The sequence below is a fragment of the Pavona decussata genome, unplaced genomic scaffold, assembly GCF_977016875.1.
Source record: "Pavona decussata unplaced genomic scaffold, jaPavDecu1.1 SCAFFOLD_300, whole genome shotgun sequence".
NCBI classification, from domain to species: Eukaryota; Metazoa; Cnidaria; class Anthozoa; order Scleractinia; family Agariciidae; genus Pavona; species Pavona decussata.
In genome coordinates, this window is record NW_028145697.1 from 1153232 (window position 1) to 1172442 (window position 19211).

The window sequence follows — 19211 nt, forward strand, 5'->3', positions numbered from 1 at the left end:
CTTCCCTTTTAATGCATTACTCAATTCCAGCAGCCCCGCGGGTAAAGTGGGAATTTTCAGTTTTCACATTGTCGGCCACGTCCACTCTAACCCAAAGTACTTGGCGCGAAATTTCAGCGTGAATTTATAATTTCACATGTGAAATTACAAAATTGCTATGGCAACGTTTCCTATCTCAGTGCCAAGATGGCGTCCAGTTTAAAGATGTTATGGACGAAAGAAGTTACGGCATTAAAAGACGCTGCAGAAGACCTAAATACGCGAAAGAGCACAATTAACTAGCTGAGGGTTTTTGAGAACTGGTGTAATGAAAACCTCAGAAAACTTTAGCCCGTGAAAAGCTAACTGTTACTTTAACCCTATCGAGATCAGGGGAAAGCGGATTCTTCCCGCGGCGACTTTGATCCTGAATAATTTTTTCGATATGTGAGCAAACGCCCTGAAACTTCGGGACTTTTTCAAAAATTTATCTGGGAACAATTTGCTGCCTTCGGTTAGTGTTCATTTGTTTTGATGTTGACAGACGTTTTTCCAGAAAATGGAAATCCCTTTTCAAACTGAAGAAAAATTACCTTTGTTACTGTAACTTTTATATTTTTAGCTCATATTAATGTTCCTTTATTGGTTTTGATTACTTTTCGTTCAATTTCGGTGCTTTCCTGGGGTGTTGGGGAAATCCAGTGATCCAAAGTGTGCCGTTCTCCGCGCCCCCAGGTAAGATTCAATTATTTCTGAAAGTTAATCCTGTCATGGAGAGTTTTGCAAGGAGTCCAGTTAGCAAGGCGAGATAAATTGAGATCTAGAATGGAAAGCAGAAAGTGACCGGCTGTTTTGTGGTTAAAGGATACCAATTCTGTAAATTGTTTTAGAACGTTACCACTGCAGTTACATTTTTCTTATCTTACGCAGACCCTAAAGGCCAAGGGGAGGGGAGGGGGATCTATATAGTGCCCTCGTTCACTCCCCTGGAATATGAAAGACTAGGGCAGTTGAAAAAAATTTAGTATTTCAAAGAGCACCAATAACAGGTATTGAACCATAGAGGTTCCTTAAGGTATGAGAAAGAGGTACGATAATAAGTTTAATTTATTTATGGAAAATCAATACAGTTTCAGAGAAAGTTGCTATGTGAAAAGAGTGAGAGGTTGAATCTCCGGGTGGAACTTCCCCGTATTAAGTAGCCCCCTCCCCCCTTCACTCCGGGCGTGCATTATCCAGCGTGCACTTAGAGAAGTTACTGTACCAGTATTCAAAATCGATTTAGGCAGTTTCTGGTTTGCAATCGTCAACAAATTATTGTTCATTTACAGTTAGATAAACATTTTAAAGCAAAAATGCGTTTCTTTTTTATTGTGCTGTTATCGGCCTTGGACCCATGATAAGAGAGCCTAGAGAGAGTACTATAATCATTACTACCGAAATTTTTATTATGATAGCGTAACTCCATACAGTATATAACATAAATACCGAACTGGAGCACAAATAAGTTAGCAAAATTAAATTGGTCTGATTTAATTCACTCCATATATTCTACAATGGCGCCGAGTGTCGCAATCTATTTCCACGCGTGCGTTTTTGTCTTGCTCCCATCTCTAATTGGCTGAAAATTGGTTAATTGCTGAAATTTGCATACGAGCAATGAGATAAGTTCTGAGGTTGTGTAAGATTTCAAAAATCGCACTAACACCTCGCGTCGTACCAATCGAGGTCGAGCATTGTTTATATTTCTGCAATGTAAATTTAAGTTCAGCGTTTAAAGAAATGATTGAGTCTGGTGGACATCAGACTGAGTCTTCTGATGGAACTATGTGGCCGATATTTGAAAGTGCGCTAACGTGGATTCCGGGCTGTTTAATAAATGGCAGATGTTTTTCTTACAACAGGCATATTTAAATTAATTAACCGAAAAGCCATTTTAACAATCAAGTACCAAGTGTTTGTTAAATTGAACAATGACATTCGTCGTTCTAGGCTTTTACAGACAATTATTTCTGACGTTTCGAAATATTTTCTCACCGAAAAAAAAAAAAAAAAAGAAAGAGAAAAGAAAAAAGTGAAGTTTGGGAGTTAAGAATCCTGCGTTCCATTATTAATTTGGTAGTCGAGTCAAAAGTTTTCATCTCTTGATGCAACCGATCGGTTGTTGACATAATTTCATTCCTTTTTTTCTGAAAGCATTTATCACTAATTTTGGATCGCGGACGACATTAATTCAGTTTTTAAAAATCCAAGGTCAAGTATGATCAAATATGTTTTAGCCTAAGTAAAAGTTTTGCCCTAACGGGTATATCTTTTAGAGAATAACCTTTTCTCTATGAAATGAACGATACCCCCTGATTTTCTTTTAGCGTTGGATTTTCTTCTTATTAACCCTTTATGATCTGGAGGATTTGACAGTTCTGATACAGGCCAAAAAGGTCTTCAACTCTCTACTCCGAAAACGCTCCTTCATAAAAATAAGAGCGAAAAGTTGAAAATGGGAAGAAAAAAAGGAATCACTTCACTCTCTCCAGTCCCTTATTTCACTCGAGCGCGAAAGAGACCTCTACAGAGAGAAGGTCCTTAACAAGAACGTATCATACATGTGTATCTTTTTTTAAAAAAAAAAAAAAAAAGGTAGACCGCCGGGTTGATAAGTATTATATTTTTCTAGTTTCTAAAGTAGCTTGTTGTTGTGTTGGAGGAGGGATCGAAGGAGGGGTTTCTAGGGGTGAGAGGAAACGTGATTACTGGGAGTGGGTTGTGGTTTTGAAAAACTGGTATGATATTCCGGATTTCAGAGGAAACTGGGTTCCGACTGGATTATGTATTCCAGTGACTGGTTTCCGGATTCCAACCTCTTGATTCCGGATTCTATTTGCCTGGATTCCAGATTCCATAGTAAAAAATATGTGGGATTCCGGATTCTGGATTCCCTTACACGAGGCGATTAGCAGCCGTCATTTGGGCTCGTAACGCAAAGCATTCCCTCCAAACGACCGTGACGGCTGCGAAGGAGACCATATATCCAAGCTCATGCCCGCCGGCAAAATCCTTTTCGACCAAGAATAAGGGTGATTTGGAAGGCAAAAAAAATGTGGAAATGGACTCCGTGTTCATTGGGAATGACAGACAAATATCGCAAAAATTGTAAATGTTTGGAACAATGCTTAAAATAGCTGTCCTCAAAAAATGTGTTCAGTAACAGTGCTGCTTATGAATTCAAATACTAATAAATTTATGCACGTTTCACGGTTCATTATTTTTTTTTAATAATTATTATTATTATGGTTCAGACAGCTTTGTAAACAAAATTAATGCAATCAGTCGTCATAAAAATTGAGATAAAATTAGCTTTCAGTTCTTGTTAAAATACGCGTACAGGATGGGTGATCAGTGCTCAACAGAAAACCACAGTGACATTGTATTAACTATACCACTCAGAGTCGCACCAAGTTTTCACATTCGATCTTATTACCTATCACGATTTTCAGTTTTTTACCGACATGAAGACAACCGCGTTTTTCATTCTAGCCATGAGCATCTGTGTAGTCGTTGTGTATGCCTCAAAGACAGGAGTGAAGATTGTATCGAACTTGGGCAGCGTTAAAACGGAAGGCAAAGTTGTTGTAAACCAGCATTGCAATTCGGCCGCTATCGTGACAGAAATCAGGTCCCTGAAGGAAGAAGTTAAGACAATGAAGAAGGAATTGACCCAGCGATTAGACAGCAAAGGTAAGAAAGAAAAAATTTGTTTGAGTAAATGTTTATTAATTTAATTGGCTCCCGCCGTCAATTCTTTCTGTCCAAGTTGCAAAGGAATGTTATTACAGTTTGATCTAACAAGTTATCACGACCCGAAAAAAGAAGCTTCAGAAGCTACAGCTTTATTTTTGATCTGCGCGTCTATATGTTTGTGTTTTTAGATCGGAGAGCCTAAAGTATACTCTCCTGAATCCACCACTCGGCAATGGACCAGGCTAACTTACGTGTCATAAGCCGGAAAGCTTTTTCTTGAGGAGCAGTAAATTATATAAGTAACCATTTCTTCGCTTTTTATTCTTACAAGCTCTTTTCATTTCTCAATTGCGACAAAACCACATTACCAAATAAATTGTGTAATCAGAAAATTCTTATCACATACTGTCACACATGGCGTTACATAGTTGATTGAAAATTAATAACTTTCCATGTTAAGTATCCGTAGACGTGTCTACTTAGTAGGACAGTAATAGGAGATATTTTGTGGAGATTCTGGAGTTTTTCTGAGCCTTTTTTGTTATCTTTTCATTTATACGGAGCCAGAAATTATAACCTAAGTTCACATCTTTATTATTTGCTTTATTGTAGGAGTTTGGTCGATTGTAGCTATTTGATCCTATTTCCTAGTAATACGAATCAATGTAATTTCAGTTCTCATCACATGCCAAGAATTGTGGATTGAATAAATCACCGTGTAAAATCATCATTTTGGAAGCGTGTGGTTCATCACTGCGAACCCAAATTCCCCCGATGTATTTGAGTTGGGAACGCGATAATTCATTGCCAAATTTACACGTACATATGCATCGATAATGTAATTAATTACTCGAATTTCCTGACCCACTTAATCTCTTCTTCAGGCCCATGGATCAAGCTGAATACTGCCCCAGTGTGCTTTGGTGCCAAAAATAACCAGTTTGGCAAGTTCACTGTTCCCGTTGGCGGCAGGTTGGCCTCGATCAAACTGGTTCATTTCTACGGTTTCGTGACCTGCGCTGTAAGCATTCCTTACCTCTATTCTTATTGGGGATGCAGTATCTATCACAGCGCCGTAAAAGATCACGTCGGCGTCGTCATAACGACCTCAACCAATCACATCCTTTTGCCCTCCAGCCAGTTCATGACAGACAGTAAAGGTAAATACAAATGGTCCAAGATCCCTGGATACAATTCGTTTTCTCCAGAGATCGTTTTGTCTGTATTCTCCAATCCACCATCCGTGTCCGAGGGTCAAGAGCTGCGTTTATGGTACAATGAAGATTTGATGAATGCCAACGAGAATGACAACGATGGAACATCCTGTTGTGATGTTTTTGCTCGTTTCATATGAGTCTCAGTTTTCAAAGGAAGACAATTTTGCTCTTTTCGTTTATCGGGCATTTTCTAGAGGGTATGAATGTAAAGACTTTTGAGATAAATTTAGTTTGCAACAGGTTTCTTTTACCCACCAGTTTATAAAACAGTACTGAAAAGTTTGTAGCAATCAATAAAAAAAAGTTCGTGGACGCTTTTAATTGAATGTGCAATTTTTGTTTGTGAATTCTGTGAATATTTTTGCCCAAGGAACCAATCATTAATTTGTTTGCTTCATTTTCTGATGAAAGTTTGGAGAATTCTGCTCACTTCATGATGTGAAGACAGAACAATTCAAGGGCACAGGTCATTACACAACAAAAAATACTTCGGCCTAGACTCTTATAAATGCAAAGTAGGTTTTAATTTAGAAATCCAAAGAATTGTTAAAACCTATCACCAGACACAGAGAGGCACATGAAGAGCGGGAATTAACAAACAGCTGCAAAACAAAGCTTTGAATGATGTGACATCGACTGGAATTACAAAGATGGCGCCCGAACTACCCCACTGCCCTTCCCTCAACCACTTTCGCATACACAGACTACTCGTACAATAGTGTAATGTGCTCAAGGATAATAAACTATTGTAAGTGCTTATTAAAATGTCGTGCAGAAGACTGAATCGTGTTGCAAGTCCAGTCGAAATGATGCACAATAAACCGCGCCTTAAAACACGGTTCAATCCTCTACTTAGAGGTCTCTAAATTTGAACGACGGTTTTTCAAATGCGCAAAATTTATACTCTTAACCTTTATTTTTTTAAAAATCTAGAGTGGCAAATTGACTTTCTTCTAACCCGGTTTGAAAATCACAAAAATCCCTCTCTGTCTCTGTCTCTAAACCTATTGACAATCATCTAGTTGCAAGAGTTCACTCCAGTGAATCTTTTGGAGTCTACATATTGATGAGCGCGCGAGGAAAAGAGACCTCTGCCCTGGGTCGAAACGGACTGTGTTGAGCATGCGCCATGGTCACCTAGCGACCTAACCGTCAGGTGATGCCATGCTACTCGCGCCCGTCAGTTTAGCGAATACAACGGAAAAGAGGCCTCTGCTTGCAGGGAACCGCCTGTGCCGTGCCCCAAGACCCAGGGGAACTGATATGACAAGAAAGAGTACTATTAAAGCATTACAGCAACTTTCCTTGTGATAGTATAACTCCATAGCGTCAAGAGAGGACATCCTCTCTTGATAGAATATATATAGCATAAATACCGAACTGGACTAGAGAGTTAGCAAAATGAAATTAGTCTGGTTCCACTCCAGATATTTTTTACAAAACTTAAGACTAATGGACTGGCGCCTTTGTTTCTGTATTAAGGTGGCCGAATACAGTTTTTTAGTGTACAGGTGTTAGAAGACGTTATTTGGAAACTATGTATTTCTGGACGCCCAAAATTGGTATGGTGTAAGACCAACTAAAAAAAAATGTATTTTCGTACGTCTTGTTGAGCCAAGTACCGTTTCCATGGCAACGCAGCGAACTATTAAACGTCCATAAATAGTAGGTTTCCTTTATTTTTACAAAATTTACTCATTAGATTTTTTCCATTTTTTGTATCCAGAACAACTCACAAAACACTGACGCAGTTGCACTATTTTCATGTAATTTTGACAGAGAGATCTCCTGCAAATATTGATTTTGCATTTTAATGTTTTGTGAAGATACCGTCTGTTAGATTTAGGTTTCTCTTTGTAGGCGAGTTACGCTTTTAGGGAACTGTTTTCATGCCAAATTTCAGGGAATTCTAATGAGCGGTTCCTTAGAAAACAGTTCATTTCCACGAAAACAACCGGTCGCAATTTTTTGGTCAAATGCGCATGCGTGGTTTTATTTGGCTTTCATGGTAAAGATGAAAAGCATGCGAAAGGTCTTGGTGAATGTTTTTTTTTTTTGCTCGGAAAGAAAAGAAAAAGAGTCCAGAAACGAGAAACTTAGTTATTTAGGATCAAAACTTAACTTTATTATCCATTTCATGTGAAATCGAGGGATCACGTTATCGACCGCCGTATTTGCGTACCACAACCCTAGCGCGCGCTTAATAGCATCACTTACAGAATCTGTAAAGCGCGCGCAAACTGTGTTCGGCCACCTTAAGTGTCGCAATCTATTTCCACGCTAATATTTTCGTGCGTTTTTGTATTGCTCCCATCTCTGATTGGCCGAAAATTAGTCAATTACTGAAATTTGCATAGGAGCCGTGAGATAAGCTCTGAGGTTGTGTTAGATTTCAAACTTGCACTAACACTTCGCGTCGTACCAGTTGTGTACGGAGTATCGAGGTCAAGCATTGCTTATATTTCTGAACGCAATGTAAATTTAAGTTCAGCGTTTAAAGACATTAGGGAGTTTAAGAAACGAGGATGGCAACGGTAACGAGAACGTCATTTAAAAATGTAACTTCTCGTTTTTGTAACTCTTTCGCAATCATTTAAATTTGTTTAACTTGGAAAATGCTGGCGAACTCTCCAGGAACTAAATTAGTGTAAACGACGTCAAAGTAAGGAAAAATAAAGAAGATTTTACGTCATACGCTCCCGTTCTCGAGAAAACCTAAAATTTGGTCATTTCACGTTGTTGTTTTGCAGAGGACGGTAAAGAAATGTACCAAAATGTAAAGCGCACGTGCAAAGCGATTGTTTTTACTCATTAATATAAGCCCATTGTTTTGTGGCGTTCTCGTTACCGTTGCCGTCCTCGTTTCTTATACTCCCTATTGAGTCTGGTGGACATATTCTTCTTATGCAACTATGTGACCGATATTTGAAAGTGTGCTAACGTGGATTCCGGGCTTTTTAATAAATGGCAGATGTTTTTTTTTCTTTTTTTTTGACAACAGGTACATTTAATCTGTTTAGAGTATAGCAATTTATATTTCTTTTCTTCATATGTTCACTTATTTTCTTTTCTTTCTTTTTTTCAATGTTTGTATGGCTCACTGACAAATTGTATATAGATTTCTGTAAACTGTAATTAATTCTTGTAAATTAGTCTTCTCACTACCCGCCTAGATTAGCTCTAGCTACTTGCGGGTTAGTGTTGTCTTTGACTTTTATGTTAACATTTTTGAATAAACTTGAAACTTGAAACTTAAATTAATTAACCGAAAAGCCATTCTAACAATCAAGAACCAAATGCTTGTTAAATTGAACAATGACATTTGTCGCTCTAGGCTTTCACAGACAATTATTTCTGATGTTTCGAAACACTTTCTCACCCCCCCCCCCCCCCCCTGCGTTCCATTATTAATTTGGTAAGTCGAGTCAAAAGTATTCATCTCTTGATACAATTGGTTGTTGACATAATTTCTTTCATTTTCTTTTTTTTTTGAAAGGATTTATCACTACTTTTGGATCGTGGACGACATTAATTCAGTTTTTAAAAACCCCAGGTCAAGTATGATCAAAATACATATTTACTTGCAAATGTCCCTTTTTCTCAGTAGATAAGTGTCTTTTGACAGTTACATGTACAGACGTTTACGTGTAGTGCATGCAGAGACGCGATAGCTAAAAGTGTGCCGAAGCAGGTTCCAGGCTGGTTATGGGCAGGTGGTATTTGAAAACATGTATAAAACAAAACTACTCATGATATTGTCACGTTAGGATGTTATGCGTGACGCGTGACACGCATGCTCATTAGAACTTTATACATTGAACGCTTGGGCATTTACAACGACTCTTCTCTACTTCAACTCGTCTTTGAACCCCATTCTTTATTTTTGGAAGATAAAAGAAGTACGACAAGCAGTGAAGGACACAGCCAAACGAGTTTGTTGTTTCTTTTGTTCATCGAGTTAATATGGCTAAGAAGTGTAACTTTGAAAGTGGTGTTGAAAGCTCGATTGCTTAAATGGAAAAATGGTTTGATAACAAAAAAAAGAAGAAGAAAGAACACAGCGTTTCGGCATTTCCAATGATTTGCGAAATAATTTGAAAGCAACGATTTTTTAATGTAGTGACATGTCGGAGCCAGGAGCTTGGTATAGTTTTGAAATTCAACGTATTATATATTTTATCATTTTATAACACAGTCAATTATATATTATTTGATAATATTTTTGCTCATGTACTGCACTGGAACACGGATGAGTAACTGTTCTTTTCGTGGGCTATTAAAGAAGTGTATCATATTTTCGACGTCTCTATTAGTCTTAACAATAAATTATATCAGCAATCAGAAGAGCAAAAAGAGGAATGTATTACTTGTTGGTCAATTGTTGTGTTTCCCGCACCAGCTGCGAAGAGACTTAAACTAGGTAAATGGAATGCAACTTAAAAGTTTCAAGTTGTAATTAAGAGCGAATGTCTGGAAATATCAAGCAACCGACGGTCACGGCCAAAATTTAGTTTTTGCTAAGATTTGGTTTGTTGATGGGTTTTACCGTCTAAACAAATGTGATGTTGTTTGTTTTTCGAAATACCGCCTAAATTTTGAAAAAAAAGTCGAAAATCTGTTTAGGCTGATGACGGCTTCAATTACACACAAAATCGTAGCCAAATTGGTAGCTCCCAAAATGTCTACCGCATGCGAACAGGGAATAAAGTTATTGAAACTCTCTTGTAATGTATTGATTAAAGAGACCTTTTGTAAGTATTTTGCAGCAAAATTGAGTCCTGATAATGATCTGGGATGGAATCATTCAAAATTAAAAATTCATCTTGTACTATCGGCCGTGCAAAATGGGATTTTACTCTGGAAACGCTACGAGGATTTTAACAATGTGGCACATGCTTGCTCTGTCTATAATTCCTCCTGCATGGACACAACATGTTATTCTAAAACTTGTGTCAAATTTGCCTTGGGTAATTGTATCTACGCTTCGTACGGCCGAGGTAAAGTTGAATAAAATCTCCTAATTACCATGGCCTTGAGTAAACAACTTCGCTATTGACACGTTTCTGTTTTTGGTCAGCAATTTTCCCACCGCCGTGAACTTAATGAACACAATTACAAAAGATAGAAAAAAAAAACGACCGTCTACCTTTGTTTAGGGTCTTTGCAAAACATCTTGTGCGTTTGTAGGAATATTGAAGAAAAATGAGCTGTGGCGAGTGTCGACCTGCATTTATGGCAACGTGAAATTCAATCCTCGCCAAAGTCGGTCTCTTTATACAAATTGACAGCTGAAGATCTCTTCTCAATAATTCAAGAAAAACTACCGGTTTTATTGAAAGTTTTCTCAAGTCTACCTCGTCGTTTCCCCCTCCCTTTTTTTTTTTTGTGTGTGTGTTATGAATGAAACAAATGGTATTCCCACGGAAAATTATTTTATTGCGTGACACACTCAACACCGTGACAGCGATATGCGAACAATTATTAATTGCATCTAACTTTTAATGAGGAGAGAAAAATGCCGGCAAATAATTTTTTCTGGTTCATTTATCTACTAACATGATTATTTTATATTTGCGATGAGAGTAAAAGAAAAGAAAAACAAACAATAAACAAAGCAATTTCCTATGGATTCGCCGCCGGGATTTGGAGGTTTGTCCTATGAATGCAAGTTCACAAGTTTGCAAGCTTCATTTTTTTTGGCAGGTTTAGACTGCAGGTTTCGTTCCGCTTCTTTGACGACAGTTTTTAGTTTCTTGAGTAGAATTTGTACCTAGGAACAAAAGTTTAAAAATAGAGTCTGCAAATTGCTGCACGCTTGCGGTTTAATGTACTGCACGCTCGCGATTTGAAATTTGTTTGCTTAATCCTTGCGTGGGAAAATCTTTAAGAGGAAGCCCTTTTCGCAGTAAGTAGCCGGGCTGTAAAGATGTAAAGAACTGTGCTCTGGAGCTATGAACAGTGACTGCTCGTTTCTTGCGATTACAGGAGGCCATTGTGGCTCAGACTCAAAAGATAGAAGCAGATCAGTCGATTGTGTTCCTTTGCTTAGTTGTGATAGGGATATAAGCGCTCATAAATCAGCATTCACGCTGAGTGACGTCGATAATGAAGTGGACCTCATCTTGTCAAGGGCGTCCATCTTTTCTACTCCAGCAAACATATCTCAACTGCTGATATGTCCTGCACATCGTGCAGCGCTTGGTATCGGATGGAGACGTTCAGCCAATGAGAGATGCAGAATACCCGTCATATTATCGCATCATAGCGATGACGTCGTCAAGAAACCTAAAGCGGAGAGAGGGCTCAGTAAAGCTGACTCTCAGCTCGTGCTGAAGGAAAGTGGTACTTTCGTTCCTGTGGGATCAGGTGAAATTGAAACCTTCTGCTTTAATATTTAGTTGAGTTTTATATTTCTGTTATTTCTACAACCGAGCATTTATTTTCCATTCTCAATATCTCCTACTAATATGGGGTGCGGCTGCCAAGTAGGTTTATTTAATTCAACATACTTACTTGAGAGATGCCAGCCATTTACGAATTGATTACCCTTCCTTGTTCCAGGGGTGTGCCCAAAATGCAGAAAAATGCTTTGTACTTTGAAACCTAAGAGGGAGTTGCAGCCGCAAGTGACTGTGGACGAGAGTGAGTTCTCACTTTCACAGATAGGAAACTTGAGTCTGGTAAGCAACGCTGGATATGTCACTGATAAGTACAGTGGTCATGGGTAATCAGTGGCAACAACAAGCAACCCCGCAGAAATATATTGTGTCTTTTGCGGGTTTACACCAACAAGCTGTACCAGAGTTTTTTTAACTCCTACTTTTTTGGGAGTTAATTAATGTTAGGGCCATTTATACGGAAGAAAATATGACGCGTCTTAATTTCTTCCGTATGAAATATCCTAATTGACGGAAAGGCACAGTAGAGATATTTTACCTGATTCTTAACCGTCTAGGAAGAGTTTGCCTCGATTACCCAAAACCCGGAATATGGATTTTGGATACTGATTTCAGACAGAAAAGTGATTTCTAGTATAAATTTGACAATTTGAGAAACAAGACATTGCGTGCTAGATGAGAGCTTACACTTGAACGCAGCAGATAAAGAGCGCATCTGGTAACTACGTACCTTTATTTTTGTCATAGAATGCGGAGACAAGCACCACTACCTTCAGGAGTCCTGTCGCTGAGAGCACCCCAACAAGGTTCAATACTGCGGACTCCACATTCAGAACTCCAGCAGAAAGCGCTCCAGATAAACCTCTCGACAAGCTTAATGCATTCCTAGGAAGTAGAGATATAAGTCCAGTGAGAAGTGTTATGACGAGGCAGTGGGAGGATGCGAGTGAACGAACCACACGTCGCCACGTGCGCAAGGCGCGACAGGCGGTTACTGCCGTCCTCGATGAAATTGCCCCTAATCAGCTGCATCATTTGTGGAAGGCCATTGCTTCAAAGCCTTTAGAGCCCCAAAACTCAAGTGAAGAGGATGATGATGTCGACAATGTGCTGATGGAGGCATTGACGGAGTGCTACGTAAACGCTAATAGATGGGACACTAAACGGCAAATCTTGTCCATAATGGCAGACAAAGTCTCATATCGCACCCTGTTGAGATGGATCCCCAACTTATCAAGATATCGCTTTACTGTTGCTAGAAAGCACATCCTTGCCCAGGGCAGAGGAGTTCCAGAAGTCCCTCAGCAACGAACAAGAATGGCGGTATCACAGGCAAAACTGGACCACTTTCTGGATTTTATTACAAGTCCACTAATTATTCAAGACCTGCCGTTCGGCGAAAAAAACATAAAGCTCTCGTCAAAACAAGTCATTACAGTGCCGAATGTCGTCCGTCTCATGATACCAGAATCCATAGCAACACAGTACCAAACATATGCTGAAGAATGTGGGCTCACGCCATTAAGTCGCAGTACATTGCTGAGAATCTTATCGGTGTGTTCTGCCTCTGTCCGCAAGTCACTGCAGGGACTAGATTACATCAGTGCAACAGGTTTTTACCTCTTTTTATTAGCATGTGTCCTTCCTTGTAGATGGGAATATGCTTTTATCCAGAAGGCGTGTCAGAGTAATTAGGTAGACCTAGGGTGATGACTTGAAATCAAGGGTTTCGGGCTGAAGTCCCACTGAATACCTTTATCTGGAGTTGTTTATCTGTAAACCCGATCTCATCTCCTCTGTAACGCTTGTAAATAGCCAATTGACAGACCCTCTCCCAATTGTTGGTTTTCACATGACGTGATAAAAAAACTGAAATTCATAACTAAACACGATTTTGCGTTTTATCTCAATCAGATAAAAGAAAATATAAATTTCTATCGGCTTGCTTGTTTTCAGCAGGATAGCATTCTTTGTTTTGAAAATAGAGCAGTTTGAATTTTAGATTTTTGCACAGTGCGTGACAGAAGGATTGCTGCTCTAAACATGTCACGTACATGAAAACATCGATTTGCCGCGTGTTTTTTTAGGTCTGATCAGCTAACATGTAATAGAAGCGTCTATGTCAGTGCGTGAAAGTTCAGCAGAGAGAAGAAAGGCTTTCAAATAGCCAAGGTAAACTCCAGATGTTTTTGCTGGTATCCGGCCCGCCATGTTGGTGCCCCTCAGATGAGGAACCAATATGGCGTCCCATGCTAAACTCTTTAATTTTCCGTGGTACATTTTCTCGAATAACTCGATTATAAGATATCGCAAAGCTCTGTGGCGTTCACACGTTGTTTATGTATCACTCTTCTACAACATATCATTTTCTTGACTTTATCTATTCAATGGCTGAGAATTTAATTTTTTTACTTGCCGACGATATGTGAGGTGAAAACCACCAATTGGGGTTCTTAGTCCTGTTATGTTGTGTGTAAAGTATTTCTTTACCTCTGTTTTATCGTCCCCGAGAAACCCCTCACGGGGAGAGGCCAATAAAGTATTTAGTTATTCGAATCTGTTTAATCAAACTAAGCAATTATGATCATCAACGTTTATTAGGTGCCCAGGCTTTTGACGACTTGATTACGTCTTTGGAGACGCTGGGAGATGTTAAAGGAATGACGTGGGTGAAAGAGCAAACGGACCTTCTCAAATCAGCAAAACGTTACCTCAAGAGTGATTATAAGGTAATGTCGCGATATCTAGGCTTTGAGATTGTGCTAGCACAATTCTGGCATAATTTGCCACTACGAGTACAGCTTTTTTTGTATGGAGTATTTCTAAAAAAAGTGCAGCCGGCACAATTAACATTTTATGTTTGTTTTGGAGCAATGTCCTTCTCTTATATGGCGGAGCAAGAGCATACTGACCATTTCAAACACCCGCGATGTTGCTATGTGGCTTTGAAGATGATTGCTTGTACAGAGACATACACATGCGCAGCAAGACGGGAAGAACAAAATCCTGTCATGACCAATCTCGTCCCCAGATCCCGCGCGCGTTTTAGGCCAGTGGAGGCCACACGCCCACCGGCTCTAGGCTAATCAAAACCCCGATGCCAAGATCTGGCTTCCGGTTTAAAGGCAGATACTGCTGACCATCGTACAATTTTAGAAAAAAAAAAACCTGCTAGTTACCCCATCTCTCAAAACGAATATCATGAAATTTTGAATAGTCTACAGAGGGGCAATTATATGGAACCTTTTACCAGGAGTGCTGCAACGCAGTATCCCTAGAGAGTTTTATTAAAAGGATTCACATGTCGAATACGATTGAAGATACTGATTTTAACAACCTGTACAGAAAGAATTTTTTGATGTTTTGATCGTTTCGTTATCGAAACACCTGCGACATTGTTTAGAAGATCTTATCTAAAAGTGCTTTGAGAATTTTTTTAAGTGTTTTAGTCTAGACTTTAGCGTTGTTAACTTATCTTAGTCGAATCATTTGTGAAATTGTATATCCTCTTTTATCAGCTACCTTGGTACGCTTTTTATGCACGACCCCTCAAGCTACGTAGCTTTAACCCTCATCGTGTTTAATTAAATAAAGGTTTTGATTGATTGAGAACGCAGCCTCGGGAAAGAGTTTGTGTCGTGACGGAATCGGCGTAACTCAGAGGTCCTTGTTTCACGTTCGCCTGAGTAAGGGTAACTCGAGCTCTGGGAACGAAATTTCTTTTAAAGCCCCAAAATAAGGCATTCCCTATTTTTTTTTTATCACGCCAGAATTTTTGGGCATGCTACCAATATTGCAATACAAGCGCCTTTTTAAAGATTATTTGGAACTATTACTGATGTTATGAAAGACTAGATTACCTGTCCGAGACAATAACTAATAAGGCAGCAATTTGTACATATATTCTGCACTTAAAAAGGGTTAAACATAGCTTTAATCATGGGAAAGTAAAGCTAGACTTAAGGATTTGTAAGTCCTTTGGAATTTCTAATTTGTTTGTTTGAAATCATTGTTGAACAGGTACACATTTCCAAAGAATCATGCATCCCCGACCATTGTAGGCCTTACGCCCTCAGCGATCCCAACGATCCTGAGTTTCAAGCGAAATGTAGTCACAAGCATCTTGACCTATGCGATCGCTGCAATAATCTCAAGACCGTGCTAAACAACATCGACGAGGCTATCTCGCAAATGCCGGCCAACAATGCTGACGTTATTGAGGAACTGGCATTCGTGACTAGCCAAGCGAAACAAGCTATACATGCATGGAAAGCGCACATTCTGAGAAACGTTAACCAGGACGAAGCACGCACCGATGCCCTTGAAATGCTAGAGGAAACATCAGTACTTCTGGTTCAAGACTGGGCCATGAAGTTTCTTCCCAGGAAATACAGAGAAAGCCAAACCGATTGGTTTGGAAAACGAGGAATCTCGTGGCACATTACAGTGGCGATCCATAGGGCTGCACTCGACCAAGAATTCCATACAATGACATTCGTTCACGTATTTCAGAGCTGCAATCAGGATAGTTGCACCGTTCTCTCCATCATGAAGGATGTGGTATCAAAACTGAAGAAAGAGCTCCCAAATCTGGAATCTGTCTACTACCGTCAAGATAACGCTGGGTGTTATCACTGTGGGGCGTCTATCGCAGGGGCAAGCCTAATTGGCAAAGACACTGGTGTGTTTGTTCGACGCATGGATTTCTCAGATCCGCAAGGTGGTAAAGGCGCTTGCGATCGAAAGGCGGCCTCTATCAAATCGCATATGAAAATCCACCTGAATACGGGCAATAACATCGAGACTGGGCGGGAAATGGTAGCTGCAATGTTGTCTTCTGGTGGAATACCTGGTGTCAATGCAACATTAGCAATCCCTCCAACATTCCCTCGACCAGTAAGTGCCAAACTGGAGGGTGTTAGTGCTATTTCCAACATCGAGTATACAGAAGACCACTTACGGGTGTGGAGGGCGTATGGGATCGGGCCTGGAAAAATAGTTCCGTTATCCAAAACGGGCATAGGAAATGAGATGACCATCCCCGATCTCAGTGACGACATCGCTGAATCTGATCAGCTGTCTGACGCACACTTCATACCAACGAAGGGAAAGACCCGTCATCCCAAAGAGAGTTCACTACAGCAATGTCAGGAGACAGCAGATGAATTGAGCTGTCTGTACTCATGCCCTGAAGAAGGATGTATGAAAACATATCAGCGTTTCTCAGCCCTTCAACACCACCTGGACTGCGGTAGACACACGCGTGCGCTTGAACACGAGACCCTATTAGACAAGGCAGCGCATGGATATTCAGACAGGTTACAGGGACAATCAGGAGGTTTCCCAGAACTACCACCAGCAGCACTTCCTAACAGTGGAGCACAACCGAGCTTACCGATGGGCTGGGCCCTAAAATCAAGTCAAGGTCGGAGAACAAAACGCTTTACAGATAAACAGAAAAACTACTTGTTCACTAAGTTCTCTATCGGAGAGGCTACCGGCCAGAAAGCTGATCCTGCGTTAGTAGCTAAGGCTATGATGACTGCAAGGAATTTTGACGGAGAGCGGTTGTTTACAAGTTCCGAGTTCCTGACAAGCCAACAGGTTGCAAGCTACTTTTCAAGGTTAGCTTCCAAACGCACTCTAAATGACCACGAGCGCGAGAAGGAGGACAGTGACATGGACATAAATCAGAGAGAAGCAGCAGAGAATGAGGATGCTTTTAGTGGTTTACGAAGCGATATTCTTGGGCAATTAGCAATCTCCCATCCCATATACTATGACTGTTATAACTTGTGTGAATTGATCAAGAACGGGAAGATTTCAAATTTCGCTATACCTGTTCTCCAAGACATTTGCAGGCACTTTGAGATTCCTTTAGCTGACATAACAAAGCGAAGAAAGGCCCCGTATATTGACAGGATTGTGGCTTACTGCAAAGATTGCCCCTGCCATAGTGATGCATAAAGTTTGCACATGTTAATTTTGAGACGTTTCAGGTAGCTCATTGTTCTTATGAGTTCAGTAAAATACAGTTAAGGTTTTCCTTTGTGACCATGGGCCTTGCCTGTGTAGAGTTGCTACAGTATGTTAGATGTATTCTTTTAAAATAACAAGAGGCAGATTTTTTAAATCGTCTTGCAAGAAAGAATTGTGTACATGTGCATGGAATAAAATCAATCCCAACGTGTGATCCGCAAAAGCCCATGACCAATAAACCCTATTTTTCCTACCCCTCCCTCGGTATAGAATTAGTGTCACGCAATGAAACATGACACCGCAATTGGTGTGTTACCACTCGTCTTCTGTGAAATAGTTCTGTCAATTCTGGTATAATAACTGATCAGAACTTGAAAGTAAGCAAAAATGGTTCTTCAAGTTTCACTGACGGCCTTCTGCGGATATCTTGCACTTCACGGACAGTAATTTAGAAGATTTTGCGTGCGAATTCCACGTGCCCATCCAGTCGTAACTTTTATAAAGTAAATACAATGTAGCTCAAGTCGGTCAACGTTTTTCTATCGCAGTCGCCACAATCTATTTTCCTTGAATATACCTTCAAACACACAAGAAGCTCTGCAAAGACCTTAAGCAAAGGTACGTTGTGGTTATCCTGCTTTGTTTTGAAATTACATGCAAGTTTTCAGTGCGGTGGAAAATAAATCTCAGCGAGAAGAGAATCGCGGGGAGCAATTTGTTTACTCCAAGATGCGATTTTTTAGAAGATTTTCTCGAACTTTACGTCGCTCGTACAAAGCGTAGATAAAATTACCCAAGACGAATTTTACTTATGTTTTAGAATATCATCTCATTTGCCTACAGCTGGAATTTCAGACAGAATCAGCTTGTGCCACATGGCTAAATACTTCCTCGCGTTTCCAGGATAAAATTGTATTTCGCGTAGCGGGAAGTACAAAGTCGTTCTAAATATTGAAAGCTTTCTTTTCAGATCGTGGTTAGAACTGAAATTTTCCTGCAAAGTATTTACTTAAGGCCACTTCAATCTATTCATGATTACAGAGTTTGAATAAAAATTACTTTGTTCGTACGCGAAGCAAGTTTTCGGACCAGCCAATTTTGCTTGTAGCTTTTCGTGTCTTTGAGACCGCCGACAGCCAAAATAAATTTTCTTAAATTTTTGAAAATTCCGGCGGGATTTCGAAAAACGAACTACACCATGTTTATTAAGATGATAATACCTACCAACAAACCAAAGCGCATCGAAAATTAAATTTTGAGCGTGACCGAGAATTTTTGATTTTGCTCGATATTAATGGACATTCGCTCTTAAGAGTCTTTCAAATTTGACATAAAAAGTCATAGATTTGTCTTTCTAAACTTTCCAAAGTAAATAAACGGTAAATTTAACTAATGAGCAAAGGGTGGAAGTATATTTAAAAACAATAACAGAACGCCAACAACACTAGTAGCGAAAGTGGTGAGGCAAGTTTTTATTCGTTATTTTCCGAAAACACTTTTTAACTGGAGTTCCTAGTAAAGCATTACTCGTGCAGACTTTGGCTAATCGCCCCAGACGTGGTTAGTTTGCACTGGGATCTTAAACTAATACGCTCTTTGCAGTCAGTGTTCATATTTAAAACAGCTGCCACTTAGTACTGGTGGAGTAAAGCAGAGTGGAATGGAGTAGAGCGAGCTCTACTCTGGGAATGATAAAATAAGAGGTTACAGGATTGAATGCCTTTTAAGCTTTTTAAGTATATTAAATTGAGAGCAGTATTTTCAAACTAACAGCGATTGAAAAAAAGGCCGTAATGTTGCGGTTGCTTTGGTCCAGAGCTGTGAGCATTCTATGCTTACATCGGATTTCTTCTGGGCATGCATTGTATGTCTTGTATGAACTTTGATACTTCATTCCTAT

The 19211-nt window shown here is 39.7% G+C and overlaps 2 protein-coding genes across 2 annotated transcripts; both read left to right on the forward strand.

Annotated features, from left to right (window-relative positions):
• Positions 1 to 3340: 3340 nt before the first annotated feature.
• LOC146454521 (uncharacterized) lies at positions 3341 to 5256 on the forward strand. The gene is made up of 2 exons (XM_085095433.1): positions 3341 to 3714; positions 4602 to 5256. Exons 1-2 carry the CDS (start codon positions 3486 to 3488, stop codon positions 5069 to 5071), a joined length of 699 nt encoding a protein of 232 aa, XP_084951559.1. The 5' UTR covers positions 3341 to 3485; the 3' UTR covers positions 5072 to 5256.
• Positions 5257 to 11306: 6050 nt separating this feature from the next.
• LOC146454522 (uncharacterized) lies at positions 11307 to 18610 on the forward strand. The gene is made up of 4 exons (XM_085095391.1): positions 11307 to 11614; positions 12080 to 12944; positions 13934 to 14061; positions 15353 to 18610. The coding sequence occupies exons 1-4, from the start codon at positions 11519 to 11521 to the stop codon at positions 17297 to 17299; spliced, it is 3036 nt and encodes a 1011-aa protein (XP_084951517.1). The 5' UTR covers positions 11307 to 11518; the 3' UTR covers positions 17300 to 18610.
• The last annotated feature ends 601 nt before the right edge of the window (positions 18611 to 19211 follow it).

Excerpts from the sequence above, each read along its gene's own strand:
- LOC146454521 (XM_085095433.1), top strand. The coding sequence starts at position 3,486 with ATGAAGACAACCGCGTTTTTCATTCTAGCCATGAGCATCTGTGTAGTC. Across the intron at positions 3,715-4,601 it reads CCAGCGATTAGACAGCAAAG|GCCCATGGATCAAGCTGAAT; the intron begins GTAAGAAAGAAA and ends TCTCTTCTTCAG.
- LOC146454522 (XM_085095391.1), top strand. The coding sequence starts at position 11,519 with ATGCTTTGTACTTTGAAACCTAAGAGGGAGTTGCAGCCGCAAGTGACT. Across the intron at positions 11,615-12,079 it reads AGATAGGAAACTTGAGTCTG|AATGCGGAGACAAGCACCAC; the intron begins GTAAGCAACGCT and ends TTTTTGTCATAG. Across the intron at positions 14,062-15,352 it reads ACCTCAAGAGTGATTATAAG|GTACACATTTCCAAAGAATC; the intron begins GTAATGTCGCGA and ends ATTGTTGAACAG.